The sequence below is a fragment of the Erythrolamprus reginae genome, chromosome 4 (assembly GCF_031021105.1).
Source record: "Erythrolamprus reginae isolate rEryReg1 chromosome 4, rEryReg1.hap1, whole genome shotgun sequence".
Classification (NCBI taxonomy): domain Eukaryota; kingdom Metazoa; phylum Chordata; class Lepidosauria; order Squamata; family Dipsadidae; genus Erythrolamprus; species Erythrolamprus reginae.
The window spans coordinates 39,313,110-39,336,972 of NC_091953.1; the positions used below are offsets into that span (position 1 = coordinate 39,313,110).

Genomic DNA, 23,863 nt, shown 5'->3' on the forward strand with positions numbered 1-23,863 from the left:
TTTTCCCAGATGAAAAAGTCCTGGCAGATTATTTAAAAATATGCTCCTCGCCCCAAACTCTGGGAAATTGCAATACTAGACTGAAAAGGAGGCCTTACAGATTCTATTGAAAGAATTCAATATTCTCTTTCTTATTATCTTTTTAAACAAGTGTTTAAAAAGTGTTTAAACAAGTGTTTAAAAAGTTTAAACAAGTGTTTAAAAAGATAGCGTTGCCTAAAACACAATCTAAGTATTGCCCACAAGATCATATACTGCAACGTTCTACCTGTCAATGACTACTTCAGCTTCAATCGCAACAACACAAGAGCACGCAACAGATTCAAACTTAATATTAAGCTTGACTGTAAAAAATATGACTTCAGCAACCGAGTTGTTGAAGCGTGGAACTCATTACCTGACTCAGTAATGTCAACCCCTAACCCCCAACATTTTTCTCTTAGATTATACACGATTGACCTCTCCAGGTTCCTTAGAGGTCAGTAAGGGGCGTGCATAAGTGCACCAGTGTGCCTTTCGTCCCCTGTCCAATTGTGTCTCCTTATCTCATTTATCTTTTCTTCCCTTCAAATATGTTCACCTATACTTTTATATCTTTTCTTCTATTCTTTTCTTATATTATTACATATCTTTCTCTTCAATGTGTATTATGTATTGGACAAAATAAATAAATAAGTAAGTAAATAATTAATTAATTAATTAATTAATAAAATAAGATAACTATCTGTCTCAAGTAGTGTAGAGTTTCCTGCCTAAAAAGGGGGTTGGACTAGAAGACCTCCAAGGTCCCTTCCAACTCTGTTGTTATTATTAAGTGGCGAAGTCAACCACCACATTCCTGTGCACGTGAGGACCCTTATGAGTGCCACTGGATAGTCTGAGTACCGACTTTTGCTTTTTGACTTTTGCTTTTGGTTAAAAATAGAGTTGGCAAAGTAAGTATAAGTAATTGAGTGGATGAAAAATATTGTACCATCTGGCTCATTAATGCTAATACACGAGTGTATATGTGCATGATATACACACATCCACAGCCATGCATAACCATCCATTCTTCCTGAAACCTAATTATAAGACTTCAACAGTGGCATTTAGGTTGTTCTGCCATTCATTTTAATATGCAATCTTTTATAAGACAAATAACTCCCCCCCCCCCCATTCATATTGATGCTGTTTCTAGGCATTTGCCTATTCTGTTGTTCCACAATGTTCAATTATTTTTGTTTTATTTTTAATTATAAACTGTTAAACACGATATGCTGGGTTCAACCGTTGTCCTCATTTATTAACTTTTATTTTAACCCACCTTTTTTGAAATTTATTTGCAAAGTCCTAGATCAGTAGGATTCTGGCAAAATTCACTTTGCAAAATCAAATCAGTTCAGGGATATCCAGCCAGTTCAATAGTTTGAATTATTTCAGAAAATGTATCCATTTTGGATTTCTGAATTGATTTGCAATTCATGTCTGTGATATTTGATCTAAATCAAATATATTGCATCCAATTCAGTTATATAATTTGATTTTATAGGCATTTGAACTGAATCTGCAGATAGCTTTTTAAACCAAACGATAGCTTCCTTTCACAAGAAGAAAATAAAATTTGTTTCTTGGCATGAGATATACTTACCCTCATCACTGCATTGCATATATAAGATTCTGTGAAATATTTCCCTGTTGGGTCTTAATATATTTAGAATTTTTAAGTTTCTCATTATTGAGCAAGCCTTTACCACCACCCCCATCCTTCCTCCTCACACCAAATTATTTTTCTTGTTTTAATTGACTGCTTTAAATTGTTTTCCATTTTTCTCCCCAATTTAATAGTCAAGGCTGTTAATTAGACAGTCTGGGCCTTTCTGTTAAAAATACAAAGTGATTGGCACAATTAGGCTCAGTGTGAGGATACATTAAATGCCAAATGCATAAGGATAAAAGCTACCAATTACTGGAAACAGAGGGAAAGCAAGTAGAAGAAGACACACTATCTGGCAGTACTGATGGCATTAAAGCATTAAAGCAGCACAGAGGGAGAGAGGGAGAGAGAAAGAGACACACAGAGAGAGAACCAAAATTAATCATGTCACTGGAGAATATTTATTTATTTATTCGATTTTTATGCCACCCGACTCCCTAGGGACTCCGGGCAGCAATTTATTGAAAGGAAATTGAACTGCCAGAGTTTCATTCCTCCAGTGAATCAATAACACAAAACAATTGCAAACTAAGAAGTACGAGATTACATTTAAAACAGGAAGAATAGACAATATATCCCAGTGATGGCGAACCTTTTTTCCCTTCGGTGCCGAAAGAGCGTGGGTGGGTGTTATTGTGCATGCATGAGTGCCCACACCTATAATTCAATGCCTGGGGAGGGCGAAAATAATTTCCCCTGTCCACCGGAGGCTCTCTGGAGGCCAGAAATGGCCTGTTTCCTAACTTCTGGTGGGCCCAGAAGTTAGGAACTATAGGAAGCCATCTGTACTTACTGATCATGAGGGAAAGGACTTCAGTCATGACAGCTGACATAAACATTTCAGTTTCTGCTTTATCAATAACATTTACAGAAGTACAGTTTAGAAAGGCATATCTCTACATGGGGCTACCTTTGAAAAGTGTTCGGAAACTTCAGATCGTGCAGAATGCAGCTGCGAGAGCAATTATGGGCTTCTCCAAGTATGCCCATATCACTCCAACACTCCGCAGTCTGCATTGGCTGCCTATCAGTTTCCGGTCACAATTCAAAGTGTTGGTTATGACCTATAAAGCCCTTCATGGCACCGGACCAGAATATCTTCGGGACCGCCTCCTGCTGCACGAATCCCAGCGACCGGTTAGGTCCCACAGAGTTGGCCTTCTCCGGGTCCCGTCGACTAAACAATGTCGTCTGGCGGGACCCAGGGGAAGAGCCTTCTCTGTGGGGGCCCCGACCCTCTGGAACCAGCTCCCCCCTGAGATTAGGATTGCCCCCACCCTCCCTGCCTTTCGTAAACTCCTTAAGACCCACCTTTGCCGTCAGGCATGGGGGAACTAAAACACCTCCCCCTTGCCCATGTTGTTTTGTTGATTGATTGACTGTGCCTGTTTTTTATATATACTGTTTTTTATGAGATTATTAATTTAAATTGGAACTGGATGGGTGGGCATTGGATTTGGTATTGTGTACTGTACTGTTTTTTATTATTGTTGTGAGCCGCCCCGAGTTTGCGGAGAGGGGCGGCATATAAATCCAATAAACCTAAACCTAAACCATATGTCTGTATCCTAGGGTTACTTTGTGAAAGAACCAAATAGTACTGTTGCTTGGAAATTCCTGAAATATCAGGTTATCGTCTGCCTAATTTTGATTAAAATGATCCAACAGCCTAATGCAGTTTTCTCATTCTGGAACCCCAAAGAAAAATCCCACTCTATTCTGATGCACAGTGGCAGAGCATCACTGATAATTTATACTATAGGTCAACTCCGATTAGTACAAGGATCTGGGTAGCTCATTTAAAACTTTCTATCAGTTTCTCCTAGAGGAAGATTTGATTCCATACTCAGATAATGAGATCATTCCATACTGCCTACCAGTTCCAGTGTCTGATCTCATAAAATGTATTTACATCCTCAAGATTAATATAGCCTCTGGCTATGACAACCTCATCTCCAGACCTGTAAGTGGAATTAAATCATTCTAATCTTTTTTTTTTTTAAGATAGGGCTAACTCTGTCAACTACCAACTTATTAGCTTGCTAAGCATCACCAGCAAGCTTTATTTATTTCTTTTTTTAAATTGTCAAGTACGTATTGGTAGTATACATAGATATAATGGTAGGCCCGCTGGTGCACTAATGCCTGTCCATTTCCATTCCATTCTAAATAGTACTTTATGCTGTTTAGAATGGAAATTGCAAGAATGGTTGGCAAAGGTAACTATCCTCGTTGCAAACAAGTGGAATTTGGGCCTACTTGGTCTAATCTGGATAATGTTCATGTTTAATGTTGTTCATATTTATGTAGTTTGAGGAAAGTGTAGAAAAATATCCAGAGCTCCCTTTATGAGGCTTTACTGACATTAAATTAGAATTTAATTTTATTTTAAGGTCTCTCCTATGGATGAAACACAGGAATTTCAGCATAGAGTGGAAATTATTTTCTTATCCAGAGTGTATAATGACTAGGATCAGAATGTGTTGTGGTCCACAGGGATTACTATTAAAGCTAATTCCTACACATAAGGGAATGAGCAAGAATGCCGTCTTTTTAAGATTCCTCTTAATCTATGCATACACTTTAATTTATTTGATTTATATGTCACCCAATCCCATAGAACTCATTTGCTGGCTAAGGAACTTTCAGACCCAAATGTTCATCCTCCCTCAATTGCAAATATGAATCTTCTGCAGTTACTTTATGCAGAAAATACAGAAAAATGAGATTTTTTGCACTGCACATGCACATACATGCCAAGGCGTGGTCACACAGCATGGGAGGAGCAAACCCTCTGGGAGGTAAGTTGGAACCCATCCCTGGAATGGAGCGCCCATTAGCTCAACAATGAATTAGTGGTGAAGGAAGAGTTGGTTTCCACAGAACTTACAAGTTACAGGTAAGGGCGGCATAGAAATCAATCATTCTCCCATGCCTCTGGAAGGAGAGTCCAGCATGGGATTTAGCTCAAGTCTTATTGGTAGGGACTGAGTTTTAAATTAATATAATTAACATATTAAGTAGGTACCGCCCCCTTGCTGCCCCAGCACCTCAGTTTTAAAAAACTCAGTCTAGAATAGGGACTCTGAGTTTTTTTCCTCTGAGGGAAATTCAATAAAAAAATGTATACTTTAAGATTTTTACCTGTTTGTTCTGTATTAATGTTGTTGTTTTTGTTTTTTAACAGGTTTTGCAAGGCTTGGTGTCTCTGCCCTCCGCGGGCAGCACCCCCATCATACTCCTCATGGGGCCTCTTCTCCCCGCGAGTACTGCCCTGAAGAGGAATGGCTGGGCTACAGGTCACTGTCCTCCGCGGTCAGACTTAGCCCCACACCCCAGATGGAAGGGTCCGCCCCTCTCCATTAACGGGGGCAGCGCGGCGCTGAAAATGACAGCCGCCGATTTGACAGCAGCGCCTATCAGCTGTTAGCCAGGAAGCTGAGCGGCGGCGTTTTAAACAGCCGCGGAAGTCTATTCGGCCGGGAAAGGAGCCGAATAAGCGCTCATCGGCGCAAACACCTCGCCTGCTGAGCAGGGCTCTCCATGCTGGCGCTCGCTGGAGAGGGTCGCGCCCGCCATTTTTGTTCAAAAAAAGGGCGTGAAAAGAGGTGGCCATCGGCTTCGGCTCGCTGAAAGGAGTCGCGCCGCCATTTTTGGCTGGAAATAAAGGCGCGAAAAGCCGTTACAATCGGCAAACAGTATGGGGAAGCTGGGCGGTGTGCCAGGAGCCCTTTGAGCCCGATCTGCCTAGCTACTGCCTCTGATTGGCTGTCGCCTGATCACATGATGAGTGATCATCAGGCAGTGACAGCAGGAAAGCTGTGACAGCTTCCATAGCCACTGCTCGTGAGCAGAGACCACAGAGATTGCTGTTAATCGTTTCCAGAGTTTAACAACAGTTGTTGTGAGTACGCTGCCCCTTTTCACCAGCTAAAGGATGGCTGATCAACTGAGTACTCATGGGGAGGAACAGCCCCAGCCAACTCCAGTGCCCAATAAAAATAAGGAGAAGGCTTCTGGAAAGGCCAAGTCAAAATCTTCCCAGTCTTCATCCTCCATTAAAGAAGCTGAGAGGAAGATTAAAGCCTTGGAACAAAGGCTAGAAGCGGCCTTGGCCCCCCATACTGCAGGGGTTCTGACCATACCCCCATTTCAGCCACTCCCTTCATCAAGGACATCATCATTGTCTCTGGGAGCCATGGGCACTGCAAGTGAGAGGGACTGGTCTCCTGACAGACAAGCGGTATCAGGCCCACCTCCACCTTCGCCTCTCACTAGGCCAGATAGGCCTGCTTCAATAGGCCATCCTACCTATGGGTTCCCTGCAGGGACACAGGTGTGTGCCCCAACAGCAACGTTCACGCCAATGGCTGCAGGGCTCAGATTCCAAGCCGATGCCTGGCAGGCCTTCCCTCCAGCCCTGCAGGACATTATTGTTATGCGCAGGGCATGGTGGTTGGAGCCCAGCGTACAACGCCTTCATCATCACACCCGTATCAGCCCAGGGATCTTTGGTCAGCACCACCGCCCCCTCCTGGGCTGGACTCACTTGCGGGAGAAACATGCTTTCTGGAAGGTGACAGTGAACCAGGGGACAATCAACTATCTGATGATGAGTATAAACCAGCATTATTTAGGGTACTCTTGCCCAAGGTAAAGCAAGCCTTGGATGTGCCAGGTGCCACGGCTCCTCCTGAGGCGGGAGATGGAGTCAGAACTTCAGCTTCCCTATGTAAGGAGCCGCCCAAGGACCTGACAATGTACCTGCCATGGAAATATTCCTTGAGAATATAAAACGCACCTGGCAGCACCCAGCAGCGGCGCAGGGCCCCTCCAACTTGGAGCGCCGCTTCTACACATTCGACAATGAGATGGAGAACCTATTGCAGTTCCCGCCAGTGGACAAGCCGGTGGCCACACTGGTGTCCAATGCTTTGGTTCCTTCTGAGACTGCAGATAGCCTCAAGCCGGATGAGAGACAGGCTGAGACACTCCTGAGGGAGGCCCACCAGATGGCAGCATGGGCCCTGAGGGCTGCATCTACTGCATCCATCTTCAATAGGGCATCCCTTATGTGGATTCAGGAGGTACAGGCCAGGATGGGGCCTGAGGATTCTCGTCTAAAGCAGGATCTGAGCAAGCTCCTGGCGGCGGCCGAATTCTCCGCAGATGCCACCTTGCATGCGGCGAAGTTTTCCGCAAGGGGCATGGCTTCCACTATTTTGTCTCGGCGCCTCCTTTGGCTCCGCCACTGGCAGGCGGATGCCAAATCGAAATGGCGCCTGTCATCTGCGCCTTTCCAGGGCACGAAATTGTTCGGGGAGGTGTTGGAATCAGTCCTTGTGGAGGACAAGGACAAGAGGAAGATCCTCCCCAGATCCTCTCGACGTCAGGATCGCACTACCGCCCCGTATCGACGCCGGCAGCCCTTTCGATGGGACCCAGCATCCGGAACCACCCAGGCCTCTAGACCGTATTCACAAGGTCAATATGGTCAGTCCTATTCGTACCGGGGTGATAGGACCTACTTCCAGGGCCGAAGCAGAGGATACCAGCAGGCGAGATGCCCCTTTCGGGGTTCCAATCAACAAGGCTTCCGTGGAGCCAAGTGACTCCATAGGGCAGGTCCCTTTGGGAGGAAACTCCAAAGGTTTTGTACCGCCTGGAGGACCACATCCTCCGATGCTTGGGTCTTGGACACAGTGACCCGGGGCCTACGCCTGGAATTCCTTCATATTCCGCCTACCGATTTTGTGTCATGTACAGTGCCCAAAGACGTTACAAAACGGACATTACTGGAACAAGAGATTGCACATCTCCTGGAGATCCAAGCCATCAAGAGGGTGCCAGCCCAGATGGAGGGTATGGGGTTCTACTCCAGGGTCTTCATAGTACCCAAGGCATCGGGAGGTTGCAGGCTCATTTTGAATCTGAAGCACCTAAACAGGTACGTGTTATATAGCAGATTCAAGATGGCCTCCCTTCGCACTATCCTGGCGTCAATCTGGCCTCGAGATCTCATGTCTTCCATCGACCTGAAGGAGGCGTATTTACACGTGCCCATTCATCCGGAGCACCGGAGATACCTCCGTTTTTATGTCCAGGGGAGGCACTACCAGTACCGGGCAATGCCTTTTGGCCTCTCTTCCGCACCGCGTACCTTCACCAAGCTCCTGGATTCGCTGCTCGCCTCTTTACGGTCCCGGTCAATAAGACTGTTAGCTTACTTGGACGACATCCTCGTACTGTCCAGGGATCTGGCGACCGCGCGGCAGGATCTACGGGACACGGTGGAGCTGTTGCAGGAACATGGCTTTACGATAAACGGGGCAAAAAGTCATTTTTTGCCCACCACCACTATCACCCATCTCGGCGCTGTTATAGACACCATCGCCCTGAGGGTTTACCTATCTCTGGAGAGACAGTGCAACGTTCAGGACTTAGTCACCAAATTACAACATCAGAGGATGGTACCGCTGGCCTTTTTATCCAAGGTCCTGGGGACGCTAGTGTCATGCGTGGACATCGTTCCCTGGGCTCGGTATCATTTCGCATGCTACAATGGACATTGCTTCCATACCAAAAGCGACGGGTGAGTCACACACAGAGATTAGCTGTGGTAGGAAGAGGCCTGCGAGACTCCCTAAAATGGTGGAAGTCCCGGGCAATACATCAAGGGTCCCCCTTTGGCCACCTACAGCACATCATTGTGACTACGGATGCCAGCCTCCTGGGTTGGGGAGCCCATGTGGACCATCATGTAACTCAGGGGTTGTGGCTTCCTCAGGACTTAACTCCAGTGAATATCAACTTCCTGGAGCTGAAAGAGGTGCGCCTTGCCCTGCTAACCTTTACACCACTTCTCCAGGGAAAGCATGTGTTGGTTCGTATGGACAATGTTGCGACCAGGGCGCATCTCAACCACCAGGGGGGCACCAGATCTCTCAGGTTGATGGAGGAAACACAACTCCTCTTCGACTGGGCAGAGGTCCATCTTGCATCTCTCCATGCAAAGCACATTGCGGGGGAGGCCAATACTCAAGCGGATTGGCTCAGTCGGCAAGCAGTGGATCCAGCGGAGTGGAGTCTGACCCCACAACTGTTCCAGCAAGTGACCAAAAGGTTTGGCAACCCGACGGTAGACTTATTCGCGACTCCGTACAATGCCCAGCTCCCGAGGTTTTATTCAAGATTCCCCACACCGGGAGCCGAAGGGACCAATGCCCTGTACCTACCGTGGCCCAAGGAATTGCTATATGCCTTTCCACCAACACCACTTATTCCAAGGGTCATTGAGAAGATCCTAGTGGAACAGGCGGAGGTCATCCTGATAGCACCGCACTGGCCGCGGCGGGCTTGGTTCGCAGACCTGATGGGGCTCTCAATTGTCCAGCCATGGAGGATCCCAGACGACCAAATCACCCTCACTCAGGGAGCGATATTCCATCCAGAGCCTCAGTGGTTCCACCTGACCGCTTGGCGCTTGAGGGGGACAGATTGAGAACCTGGAACATTCCTGAGAATGTCATCGCTACGATCCAGTCGGCCAGGAGGCCTTCAACGACTAGGATCTACTAGGCTACTTGGGCCGCATTCACCGCTTTTTGCAAGGTCAGACATCAGCGGCCGCAGGATGCTAGTTTAGTCTTGGTGTTGGAGTTTTTACAATCCGGTCTGGAGAAGGGATTGGCTCCCAACACCTTAAGAAGACAGGTAGCGGCTTTGGCAACGATTATTCGATCTGAGGATGGTGGGTCATTGTCCCACCATTCGTTGATTAAAGACTTTCTGAAAGGGGCTACCAATAGGCATCCTCCACCGATACGACGTTTCCCTACTTGGGATCTTGCAGTGGTATTACAAGCGCTCACAGCTCCTCCATTTGAACCGCTGAGAACTGTACCTTTGAGGATGTTATCCCTTAAAACAGCGTTCTTAGTGGCCATTACATCGGCACGACGGGTGTCGGAGCTGTCGGCCTTGTCAGTAAGGCCTGATCTGTGTACATTTCAACCTAATAGGGTGATCCTCCATTTGGACCCAACGTTCATACCTAAAGTCAACACCCACTTTCACCGGACACAGGAACTTGTCTTGCCGGATTTCTGCGTCCATGGATCACATCCGTTGGAACTTAAGTGGCATAAGGTGGACGTGCGCAGAGCTCTGAAACTCTATATCAGACGCACGGCTCATTTCCGCAGGACTGAGGCCTTGTTTGTCTCCTTTGGCCAACATCGACTGGGTCTCAAAGTGTCCTCACAGACCATTAGTCAATGGTTGAAGCTTTGTATAGTAGAAGCGTACAAAGCAAGTTCCCAGACATTGCCTAGTGGAATCACGGCTCATTCGACTCGTAGTGCCGCTACTTCAGCGGCATGGGCCACACAGGCATCGATAGAGGACATCTGTAGGACGGCCACGTGGGCGACCCCTACCACCTTTATACGGCATTATAAACTGGACACGTTTGCTTCGGCCGAGGCGGCCTTCGGGAGGAGAGTATTGCAACGAGTGTGTGACACTGCAGGATCATGATTCAATGATATCCCTCCCTTGAACACTGGAACTTGGGTATATCCCATGCTGGACTCTTCTTCCAGAGGCATGGGAGAAGAACCGTTGAACTTACCTGAACGGTCTTCTCCATGGCCTGGAAGGAGAGTCCAAACCCTCCCATTGAAACATGGACAGTTGTTGCGTTTCAGCTAATAGTTGTGTTAGTTGTTTAATAAATTCTGTTTACCATTTGAATTCGTTTTTTAAAACTGAGGTACTGGGGCAGCAAGGGGGCGGTACCTACTTAATATGTTAATTATATTAATTTAAAACTCAGTCCCTACCAATAAGACTTGAGCTAAATCCCATGCTGGACTCTCCTTCCAGGCCATGGAGAAGACCGTTCAGGTAAGTTCAACGGTTCATCAAACAAACAAACAAACAAATAAATAAATTATATAGAATGCATACTCTCTTTAATTTGGAAGATCAGATTCAAATAGCAGGGCTCATACTGTCACAATTCTTTCAGTTGTTTTTAAAGTTTTGCCACTTTATATGTTTTATTATTACAATTATTAACAACATAACATTCTCCCAAAATTCCCAATTTCCTAGCATAATGAAATGGATTTATATGCGACATAGTTTCTGTGAATAATAAAAATTGCAGAAATTATAAACCTGTAGTCACATGTAGTCATAAGAAAAACATGAACTAGATGATCCTGTCTTGTAAGAATAATTTTGTCCTATATTGAGTCATTGAAATTCACAAGTTACATTTCTAAAATTTGTTTATATTTATAGAAGTACTGTATACATATTACATCCCTTATGTACTAATTTAAAAACCTTAATAGATAATCAAATATAATTGGCTATATTTAACAACTATCGTCCTGTCTCCAATCTTCCCTTCATTGGGAAGGTTGTTGAGAAGGTGGTGTCACTCTAGCTCCAACGGTCCTTGGATGAAGCCGATTATCTGGGCCCTCAACAGTCAGGATTCAGGCCCGGCTACAGCACAGAAACTGTTTTGGTCACTCTGACGGATGATCTGTGGCAGAACTGGGACAGGGGTTTATCCTCTATTCTGTGATCTTTGACCTCTCAGCGGCTTTCAATACCATCAACCATGGTATCTTTCTGCACCAACTGGAGAGGTTGGGAGTGGGAGGCACTATTTTACGGTGGTTCTACCTCTCTAGTTGGTCGCAGTCAGTGTTAGTGGGGGTGGGGGTGGTCAGAGATCAACTCCTAGATTCCTACCTTGTGGGGTTCCTCAGTGGTTGGTCCTCTCCCCCCTGCTGTTCAATATCTACATGAAACCACTAGGTGAGATCATCCGACGGCATGGAGCGAGTTGTCATCAGTATGCTGATGATACTCAGCTATACATCTCCACTGTGTCCACTCAGTGACGTAGTGGAAGTAATGTGCTGGTGTCTGGAGGCTGTTAGGGTCTGGATGGATGCTAACAGGCTCAAACTCAACCCCGACAAGACAGAGTGGCTGTGGGTTCTGCCTCCCAAGGACATTTCCATCCATCCGTCCATCACCCTGGGGGGGGGAACTTTTGACCCCCTCAGAGAGGGCCTGCAAATTGGGCATCCTCCTCGATCCACAGCTGACTTTAGAACATCATCTTTTGGCTGGGGCGAGGGAGGTGTTTGCCTAGGCTCGCCTGGTGCACAAGATGCAACCTATTTGGACAGGGAGTCTTTGCTCATGGTCACTCATGCCCTTATTACCTCAAGGTTCGACTACTGCAATGATATCTACGTGGGGCTACCTTCAAAGAGCATTTGGAAACTGCAAATTGTACAAAACACAGCCATGTGAGCAGTTATGGGCCTGCCCAGACATGCTCGTATCTCTCCAGCACTCTGTTGACTGCATTGGCTGCCAATTAGTTTTTGGATGCAATTCAAAGTGTTGGTTATGACCTATAAAGCCCTACATGGCATTGGGTCAGAAAAGTCCAATCAATCAATCAATCAATCAATCAATCAATCAATAAGACAGTGCCCTAAATGATAACCATTGCAGAGAGGGATTTTGGCATTGATAAAAAAACATTAATTTGTTAAAGGACCATGTCAGTCCTAAGCACGCGCTCCCATAGTTTGTTGACTTCATCAGCTCTTAAGATGTGGTATGATCAGAACATGTTCACTAGCTGTTAATACAGTACTTGGTAATGTTTTGTGCACCATGCAAATTAGTCCTATAAGACAATATGATACTATTAGCATGTTGTTATATTGATGCCAAGTCTTTAAAACAAATAAATATTCCTGGAAAACAAATATGGTTGTTAAACATATTCTTGAGGTCTGTTGTTGATGAGGAGACGAATTTTGCATAGACAGATCTTGAACGAACTCAATACCTCTTTACATCTCAACAACTCAACTGGTCTTTAGGGTAGTAGCTAAAAACTATAAAAAAAACTATTTCACAAACACACATCTCTACATTCTGCGTCCTGCATAAACGTATGTGCGAGTGATGTAGCAAAACCTGGTTGATGCATGATAGAAAACAAAGAGAAGTCATTTTGTTAACATTAATTTTTATAAAATACCTTACAAGAACAATATAGTAACTTCAGGTTACATAATATTCAGAATTGGGGGGGGGAGAGATAAAGGCTGAACAAAATATAAATTGATCACATCACTATTTTTACCACATTAAACAAGTTTATAAAAAGTATTTTTCTTTCAGATAAAATAGTTATTTAGAAGAAAAATCTTCAAAATAAAAACTATTGAAGTCCTTTCAAGAAATCAGTCTGAGAAGCATTACAGTTCCAGGTCAAAAGGCTGTGCCTAATTTGGAACTCACTTGTCTGCTTCCAAATGTATCAAGCTTTAAGACACAAATTAAAACATTTACCAGGTCAGTGCAAAGTAAAGCTTCAAGCTGGAAACAGGAGAAACAGAACAATGTTTCTGGTCCAAAAAATTCACATTATGAAAAGTCTTTAGATTATTTGCTTGGGATAGAAGGAAACTGGCATTAGAGTACTGGAAAGAATATTAAAATAGAGGCTTGCTATTTAGATGCCAAGTGTCTATTTGTGCTCTATAATGTGAGATATGAACATTACTGGTACATATCACTATCTGTTTAAACTATTTTATTTTATTTTTAGCTATAAGGCAAGAATGCATAAACTGCCCTCCCTTCACCCCAAGACTTGCATATGTGAGCCCAAAGTCATTCTTAAATTGCCATCTAATTGTAGATTTTTAAAAAATAAATCAGAAAAAGAAATTATTAAATGTGTCAAGTAATCATTTGTCTCATTTAAATCAAACTAGATGTTACATAGAAACTCACTCAAAGCATCCATCTGATCAGCACTTTTGAATCCACCTAAAGAATGTAAGATAGAAATTAAAGTACGATAAAGGTTTTAGAATGACTCTCCCTTGCAGAAACATGGTCACACTTCCAACCTAGCAAGTAGCTTATGGATAGACTTCAAAACTGATTCATTTAGGACAGTGGTGTCAAACTCATGTTGTCACAGCAGCGTCACATAATGTACCGGGACTTTTTTCCCTTTGCTAAACTGAGCATGGCCATGGCCAGTGTGTGAAGCATCTGGCCAGGGCCCGGGAGTTTAGGAAGTGGTCATATAGCACAATATGATTGCTTAAATATGTTTGAATACTTAATACAAAAAAATAAAGGGAACACTTAAACAACACAATATAACTCCAAGTAAATCAAACTGTCCACTTAGAAAGCAACACTGATTGACACACAATCAATTTCATTTTGTTGTCAGCACATTCAACTTTGTACAAAACAAAGTATTCAATGAAAATATTTCATTCATTCAGATCTAGGATGTGTTATTTGATGTTCCCTTTATTTTTTTGAGCAGTATACTTGCCCTTTATCTCTGAAAACACAGAAATCTTGCAAAGATAATTTCTATTTATTCTTATGGCTGCTAACATGTTCATATTAAGCAATTTATAAAAGAATGTTTATATTTTGTTAAATTTATATCCTGCTTTTCCTTGAGGAACCAATTATATCATACATAGCACTTTCAAAAAATGTGAGGCTGAACTAACAGTGACCAATCCTAAACTATTCAATGTGTTTCTTTGGCTGAGGATGGTCTTGAATCTGGCCCAAGTTTTAGTTCATTACAATTATATTACACTGCCTTTCTATTTCTTTTGACCCTCTTCAAAAGCTGTACTTGAGGACAAGTAAATGACTTCTGTAATGGTGAAGAAATATGTAGGAATATTGTTCACTGTAACAAGATATCCTTATAATTTCTTTATCTTGTTAGATGAGTCCTGTATACACTTTACTACATTGGTACAATCAATGTAATAATTTTAAACATTACTATTCATTGGAATTTTTAATAAATATACTTGACATGATCTTCTGATTACCCTAAACTATTATAATTAAAACTATGCACAGGCAAATGTGCACCAACACACACATATACAATCCATTTTTCTCAACTAGAACATGATATGGTTTGGTAATATTTCAGCATCTGATGAAGCCTTTGACAGGCCAAAGCAATAGTAAACATTCCACAAAGATTGGGCTTTGTTTAGTGGAATTTGCAAGTAATATAAGAAGCCAAGTATGCCTGTATTCTGTAATGCCAGTGTTACATCTTTTATCCTTGGTCATTTGGAAAATTATAAATGAGTACTAATAGAACTATAGATTCAACATCATTCACAGTAATTGTTTTAAAAATAGAAATTTCAGAGACACATCCCTACTATTCCGTGTGAAGAATAAACATGAAATGTGACAATATTTTAAATCCAAATGTATCAAAAAGGATAGTCTTTCTCATTACCTTGAATCAAAATTAAAAAATGATTTTTAGTACTCCCAATTTAAGTATGTATTTAAAAGTTAATATTCTGCTAAATTAAAGGATGCAATTCACCTACCATATAAATTCTCTTAGAATAAAATTTCCCAATTCTAAATGTCGTATCTTCCTCCCTCATTTATATGGGATCAGAGAAGACTGGAGGGTCAGTCTACACATTTGTGTGTCTCTCTACTCTTATACTCTGTAACATATTAACTTAAACAGGTCAGTGATGGTGAACCATGCCTAAAGTGTAATATAAATGCCAATTTCCTCCAACAGGAACGTACTTCGTAGATTTAAGAGAAGATAGGGAAAATAGCTATTTCAACATTAAGTTTGTATTCAGATTACCCCATTTCAAATCAAGAATTTGTATTAGGTTTTTAAAAAAAATAGGAATTGGAAGATCTAACTTTAAAATGTGGACTTCAATTCCTAGAAATCCCTACCCAGCATGTTGAAGTACACATATCTTAAAGGTGCCAAGGTTAAGAAACACTGATCTAGGGGGAAATGAAATTTATTGGAAAAACTTGATTTGGCTTGTGCTTCAAAAAATTACTAGCTATTCAAGGCAGAAAGTTATGTTTCAAACACAAGAAAATTATGTTTACAAACACAACACAATAAATTGATCTGGGGACTGAATAAACACTTAAGATATAATGTAACTTAATTGAAATCCTTGTAAAATTGGTTGTTATAGAACAGAACTAAGCAACAGCACAGAAAATTTAAAGTGTTCTTAAAATGATCCTGTCCCCAAAGCTGTGATGAAATAATTATCTACATAGGAAATTAACCAAATACTTCTTTTCCATAAGACAAGATACTAATTTACCTGGCCACTGATAATATAATTCACTCTGATGGATTTCATATATCTGCCAATATTAAGGCACGAACAGCCTTTCATTAAGCTTTTCAAGGAACAAAAGTCCAATTTCAATCCCACACCTTTTGCATTTTGAATAACTATATCAAAAAGGATTTATGTTTTCAGGTCATTACCATGCAATTCTGTATAGTTTAATTTTGTAAGATACTGATCTTGAAGCTTAACAACCACATATCAAAGAAAAGCTTACCCAGTGTTGCTGGTCAAAATCCCTTTTAAAATAGACCAGTAACAAAGTAACATATTACACATTCATATATTTTTTTGCTTTGTGTAAATAGCAATGGTCTATCAGAAAAATAAAATCAGTAGTGAAGGCCTCATTTTTCTTGCATTTTATTTGAGCAGAAATGCAAAAAGCTTTTAAAGCTTCTTGAACAATAAAAATGGAGAGTGCACTTATATATGTATAAAAAGTAACTGACTTAGTAAATGGGGCAAATCAGTATAAAGATAACTGGAAATGCCTCACAGTAGAAAATATGAACAAGAACACAGAAGGACTATCAGCTTTAAAATTGTCATTTACCATCTTGTAAACATGAAAAAAAGCATTTCACAGATTAAAAGTTCATGGGAAGTAAACTTCTTTAAATTATTTGTCAGTTCAACCCTGATTCAAAAATATGGCTAGCAAAAATACAGATTTAATTCACTTATATCTTGAAGTGAGCAGTTGATCTTATTTTGAAAAATTGTTCCAACTCGTTCTTTGAAGATACATCCAGGGGGGAAAAATCTCATTTGAAACCCATCTCACAATTGTACATTTCTCATGTTTACACACACACACACACACATAGAGAATTAGGCTTGCTGCAAGATTTTCCATACTATAGATTGAGTCGTGGAGAAACTGATGGAGGAAAGCAAGCGAATTCTCTTAGAATGCTTCGTGCTACATCAAGATTATTCTGGGCTATTTCAAGGGCCCGCTTCACTTCTTCAAAAGAATAACCTTCTCCCATAAGTTTTGCAATCTTTGCATCAACGTTTTCTGTAGAAGTGTTATGTGCCTTCCTATGGTGTATTTCTGGAGCAGTCCTACGAGGAAGTGGTTTTGGAGGTCTGGCTGGTGCTTGCGAACAATCTACATAAAAAGAAGAAAAAAGAATGGTCATTTTTTACGGAGGCAAAGAAAGATATTCTGGCTAATACAAAATCATTGATTCTATTCAATTATCTCACCATCAAAGGTAATTTCTGAATTTGAACTGGACTGCATATTTGCACAGATAGGAGCAGAATTATAATTATTTTTGTTTAGTCAAGAACAAGCCCTACTTGTTGACGCAGCCTTCCATTCTTTTGAGGTGGTAAAATAAGACCCAGATTGTTAGGGGCAATATGCTGAAAACCTCTCAGAGAGGCTGTAAAGCACAGTGAAGTAGTATGTAGGTTTAAGTGCTATTGCTATTGCTATTATACATTACCAAACCATGCAAGAAAGATATAATTAAAATGACTTCATCTTAATTTTATTTGATTTTCTTTAATATTTTCCATGAATATCAGACCTTCATGTTTATGATTCCTCTGTTTTAGCAATATTTATCTCCACGATGTGCAGTTGCAAACATTACTATAAAGTATTATTGGCATTTATGAAAATCGGGGATGACATTTCAAAGCACAATTTAATAAATACAAATAAATTATTTCAGAAGTACAAGTAGTCCTTGATTTTTGACAATAGAACCCCAAATTTCTATTGCTATGCAAGACATTTTTAAGTGAAGTTTTGCCCCATTTTTTGCAAATTGTTGCCACATTTGTTAAGGGAATCACTTCCCCATTGATTTTTCTTGTCAGAAGGTTGCAAAAGGTGATGACTCCAGAACACTGCAACCACTATCATAAATATGAAGCAGTTGACAAGTGTCTGAATTTTGATCACATGATCATGAGGATGCTACAGTGGTCATACGTGTGAGAAATAGTCATAAGTTACTTTTTTTCACTACTGTTGCAATTTTGAATGGTCACTAAATGAACTGTTGTAAATCGAGGACTATCTGTAATTACATATCAGATTACCTTTCATTCTTTAAATTTTTGATTCAATGCATTCCAATAAATCAATTACAATGAAAGACAGTAGGGATTTTATCAACTTTCATTCCAAGAGGTTTTTTTTAAAATGCTACTGTCGCACTCTCAGCTCTGGATTTCTTTGTTCTATACAATCTTCATCATATGATTACTGTTACTATTAATGCTGTTCCCTTATATCTTAAGCATACATATAAATTGGATTATATAGTTATTATCAGATGTGGTCCCAGTAATCAAACTTCCTATAAAATTGATTTTAAAAAGTCTTCATTCCATCAAATGGCTCCACCATTTCTGATAATAAAACGGGATGAAATAAATATAGCACATAGTTTAATTTTTACTCAAGAATATATGTATTGTTCACAATATTTTATTTGATTTTAGTGAAATTCCATTAACATAAATTACAGAATCTAAATCTATTTTTAAAAATATAGAAACATAGAAACATAGAAGACTGACGGCAGAAAAAGACTTCATGGTCCATCTAGTCTGCCCTTTTACTATTTCTTGTATTTTATCTTACAATGGATATATGTTTATCCCAGGCATGTTTAAATTCGGTTACTGTGGATTTACCAACCACGTCTGCTGGAAGTTTGTTCCAAGGATCTACTACTCTTTCAGTAAAATAATATTTTCTCATGTTGCCTTTGATCTTTCCCCCAACTAACTTCAGATTGTGTCCCCTTGTTCTTGTGTTCACTTTCCCGTTAAAAACACTTCCCTCCTGAACCCTATTTAACCCTTTAACATATTTAAATGTTTTGATCATGTCCCCCCTTTTCCTTCTGTCTTCCAGACTATACAGATTGAGTTCATTAAGTCTTTCCTGATACGTTTTATACTTAAGACCTTCCACCATTCTTGTAGCCCGTCTTTGGACCCGTTCAATTTTGTCAATATCTTTTTGTAGGTGAGGTCTCCAGAACTGAACACAGTACTCCAAATGTGGTCTCACCAGCGCTCTATATAAGGGGATCACAATCTCCCTCTTCCTGCTTGTTATACCTCTAGCTATGCAGCCAAGCATCCTACTTGCCTTTCCTACCGCCCGACCACACTGCTCACCCATTTTGAGACTGTCAGAAATCACTACCCCTAAATCCTTCTCTTCTGAAGTTTTTGCTAACACAGAACTGCCAATGCAATACTCAGATTTAGGATTCCTTTTCCCCAAGTGCATTATTTTACATTTGGAAACATTAAACTGCAGTTTCCATTGCTTTGACCATTTATCTAGTAACGCTAAATCATTTACCATATTACAGACCCCTCCAGGAATATCAACCCTATTGCACACTTTAGAGTCATCGGCAAATAGGCAAACCTTCCCTACCAAACCTTCCCCTATGTCACTCACAAACATATTAAAAAGAATAGGACCCAGAACAGACCCTTGTGGCACACCGCTTGTAACCTGTCTCTGCTCAGAATACTCGCCATTAACAATAACTCTCTGATGTCTATGCTTCAGCCAGCTTGAAATCCACTGAACTATCCAGGGATTAAGTCCAATCTTCACTAATTTATCTATCAGCTCTTTATGTGGAACCGTATCAAAGGCTTTGCTGAAGTCCAGATAGGCAATATCCACGGCACCACCTTAATATTTTCAACTAGTACACAAATTTCCATTTAGCTTCAATATAAATTATTGATACAAGCAATTCTGCATTATATTACTTGCAATGTAACTAAGGAGATGGATATTTAGAAACACGTGTTTCAAATAGATATCTTAATATTTGAATAGCCTTATATTTTTTAAAAAAATATGTTTGAAGTTGTCAGCAATGAGAATCTTCCAGTATCAATGTTAGTTTGCTTACTAGTATCCAAAGTGCAATTAATATATAGGAAATATATATAATGCATGCCAAATTATGGATAGAATTAGCAAACAATGTAGAGTCCTTGGTGCTTCCCGGAGCTACACACCATTCAAGCCTCAGCAACATATATTATCTTCGATTGAAATAAATAATGCATGTAACTTATGCATAGCTATAGCTTATATCAAGTATACCAACATATACCAACTCTACATTAAAAAGATATCCAAATGATTTAACTTGTACATAATGCATATGGGAACATAATACATAAAATTCATGAAATTGAATTTTGAAAAAGTTCTGTGTACCTTATTGCATTACTATGGATACCTGTGCCTTAAACCAAGAGAAGGGGAGGAGATTGGGATGGTGGTGAGAGAGAGGCACGCCAGAGGGCGGGGTCCACTTCAGAGCAGGTAAGGGGAGTGCAAAACACGCAAGGAAAACAGGGCAGCCCAGCAAAGGAGGGAGGAGGGAAGAAGGCTCAACGCTGTTTTGCAAAGGAGCATTTTGCAGGCAAAGGGCAGGGGCGGGGCCTTTACGCTCCCCGAGGACCTACCAGAGCTGCTCGGGAGTCCGATAGTGGCAGCCGAAGCAGTCCCCGAGTTTCTAAACTTGGCATGGGGTTCTCCCAGCATTAGCGGACGCTGCTGCAGCTACCTCCACCGCTTCTTCCGCTTTGTTGTTATGCTGCCACTGGAGGATTTGGCTCTTGCTGGTGCTTTCCTGTCGGGCTGCGGCAAGGCCGCCACTCTGCATACGCACAGGGAGGCTGGCCTGGCGGGGGGCTGGGGGAGAAGGTGGTGACAGCCTCCCGCCCTGCCCCCCTTATTCTGAGTTGCGGTTGGGGCCTTTTAATCCCCCCTCAGCGGAAGCGGCTGCTTTAGGATCAAGGAGATGTCAAAAGCATGTGCTGCCCATCTGCTGCGACCAGAATTGGTCACAATGGAATGGCTCTGACAAAACCCGCAATGCAATGAGTCCATGAATGGTGAACCGCAAAGTGGCAAGGAAACACTGTAGTGCAGAATGATATTAAAAGCATCATCTGTTGGATCTATTTGCTCAGTATGCAATGTAATTAAGTGTAATTGAATTTCGTTTACTGGCAACAAACATAGCAACAGCAAACACACACACACACACACACAATCTTGGAGGATATGACTTGGTACAAGTAATACCTCTAACAGACTCCAGTTGGAGCAAAAAAGCTAAAATTAAGATTACTTCTCCTGAACTTTAGATACATTTTTTTAAACAGACATTCATGTACAGAATATCAATATAAAAATCAACATAGAATTTTCTGTTCACATTTTTCCAGGAATTTTTAAAAATCCAATTTCAGCCTTGTTTAGCCTTCCTCTTTTTTTTTTACACTATTTAATTGTTCAAGGAACTCTGGGCGATGAGTTAGGTCAGGACATCTGATTGTTAAAACATGATGTGGAACCTGTTGGATATTCCCTAATTCACCCAATTCTGTATTCTAAAGCAGCTTGTCATCAGAGTTGAAAATGGTCAAAATTTATTATCAGCTCCCCCAAAAAAGTACCCTGGAATCTCAGACCATTGTAGTAATTTGCAGATCATTTTAAAAATAAAATTTTTGGCATTCTACTTTTGACATACTCTAGTCAAGTATCTCTAGTCAAGTATGAGTTGATGGTGCTGTAGTACAATGATGTCACTTCTACTTGCACAGAGTTGAGTGACCATTTTTCTATCCTGGCAATAATACATTATCTTGTCCTCAGTGATACACAATAACCATATAAATTTGCTGAGAGATTATCTGGAGTTTGACGGTTAATAATGATCAGCATGTTGATGACAAAATTTCCTGTAACCTCTGAAGAGTATAGAGAGGCATATTCCAAACCAGGAGACAGCAATGGGATAAATAACAGCCAGTAAACGGAGACTTTATCGTAAGAACATTTTAGAATGGGTGATCTCCACATGAGAATTTCAGAAATTTGCTTGCTCTAAAAATGTTGCTCCTAACCATTACCACTACTGGAGTGACATATTTCTAGTTTTTTAAGTGTACTAATTATATCTTTACATGGATGGGGACAGTTTAGTTGTATTTGTTCAGGAAAGGGAAACTTTATATTTAGATTGCTGTAATATCAGCTACAAGGGTAACCTTGTGCTCCATGTGGAAAGAGAAGCCCACACAAAATGTGGCATAGCAGTTGCTAAGTAAGGCTCATGTTCATGCAAATGTTATGCTTCTGCTCCTTTCAAATCCAATATTATGTCAGGTTGAAGATTACGCTCTTTACATTATAAGATCCTAAATAATGTGGCACTAGGATACCTAACAGATCAATTATGCTATTACAGACCTGATTGATTGGTAAGATCATCATAGGAGGTTCTGCTGCCTGTGCCGAGACTGACTGATTGTCATCTTGCAGTTACTTGCAGAAAAGCCTTTTCTGTAATGATGCCTGTACCCTGGAATGCTCGGCCACCTGAAATTCATGAGGTACCTACTGTTACATCTTTTAGGTACCTTCTGCCAGGATTTCCTTCTATCAACCTTTGATGGCTAGTTTTGCTTTTGCTTAACACACCTTTACTTTGTTTGTAGTATTGTATTTAATCCTTTTGATTTTAAACAAGCCCAGCATATTAATGAACGAAAAGCACTTTAATAATAATGCATCTTGAGTTTGTACAATACTTCAGCACATTTAATTATGGATTTTTTCTTTGTAGTGACTGTGATGTTTTCTTCTCTTCTTATGCTAATAGCGAATATGTAGATTCTAACACCACACAGCAATTTTATTATAAACTACCGTAAATCAAGATTGACTCCCAGAAGTTTGCAACACAAAAACAGAAACTCAGAATAAAAACCAGGAATGAAAACAGTAGCACATAACCCTGATGCCAAAACCAAGGACAATAGTCAAGCTCTTTGGAAGTGATATGGAAAAGTTCTTGTTTTACTCCCTTGCAAACGGATTAAAGGTTAATACAAACTGGAGCTCTATAGAAGGGGAGGGGGGTTTGTTGATATCCTAAATCACATATTCTCCATTTTCAATTTTAATATATTTCAGATTTAATCTGAAAGATTAAAGTAACAAATTTATCTTTTTTTAAAATTATACAGAATATAAACAGTTCTGTAATTTTATTCCTGCATATTGGATTTTAATTACCTGAAGAAGAGGGCAGTTGGTCATAATCCTGGGATAATCTGTGGGCCTTTATATTTTCACTAGTTAATCTTCTAACAGGTGGTAAAGGAACGGAGCCATTTGTAGGATCAAAAAAAAGATCTGTCAAAGAAAAAATAAAGATCATTTTGTGTATTTCTGTTCAAAGGACATAAATTGACAAAAAGTTCATTTAAGGTTTAAAAATACACAACAAATGGATGGTGTAATATGTAAATTTTAATTTGATTGAGTTGAATTGTCTTCTAATGTGCACTTTGCCTTCTTTTTAATAGTTTGCTTTGCTAATCAGAAAAATTCTGGTTATTTTTAATCAAATACTGAGTTATGTCATAAAGAATTCATAGAAAACCTAAAGTATAATATCAAGACTATGCATTCTAAAAGTCTTAAACATTTAGTTTTCCTGAAATCTTTCTGTTCAGTTGTTTGTAGCTTTGTTTCCCACTATCTGCTATTGCTTTGTTGCAATGGTATTTTATAAACCTTTAACTTAGATCCACAGAAGATACACCCATGCAACAAAGCTTCTCAGAGCTTTCTTGTGGCCTCTGAAAAGAATTATGTGGCATATCTTCCTTTCAGTGGGAAGAAAAAAGACTCCCTAGATGAAGATACCTTTCATGAAGAGTGCTTGCCCGTAGAAGTTCATGTGAGATTTATGAAGAGAGCATTGAGAACAGAACTCTTGCAGAAATTGAGGAACACAGCTATTAAGTATAAAACAAAGAGATTGTTGCCCTAAAATAGGTACCAAGAAGAGTAAAATATTTAAGAAAGGAA

At 40.6% G+C, this 23,863-nt stretch overlaps 1 protein-coding gene across 6 annotated transcripts in view; it reads right to left on the bottom strand.

The window, feature by feature from the left end:
- Nucleotides 1-16,304: 16,304 nt before the first annotated feature.
- Nucleotides 16,305-23,863, bottom strand: part of CBLB (Cbl proto-oncogene B) — an 80,641-nt gene continuing 73,082 nt past the window's right edge. For 4 of the 6 annotated variants that reach the window (XM_070750097.1, XM_070750095.1, XM_070750096.1 and 1 more), the window contains exons 18-19: nt 23,063-23,182; nt 16,305-17,071 (exon numbers count right to left, since the gene is read on the bottom strand). In XM_070750097.1, coding sequence (XP_070606198.1) covers nt 16,815-17,071; nt 23,063-23,182 — 377 coding nt within the window. In that variant the 3' untranslated portion in view covers nt 16,305-16,814. Of the gene's footprint in view, nt 17,072-22,234; nt 22,364-23,062; nt 23,183-23,863 lie in introns of all 6 variants that reach the window. The other 2 variants (XR_011558962.1, XR_011558961.1) reach the window with 1 other exon arrangement.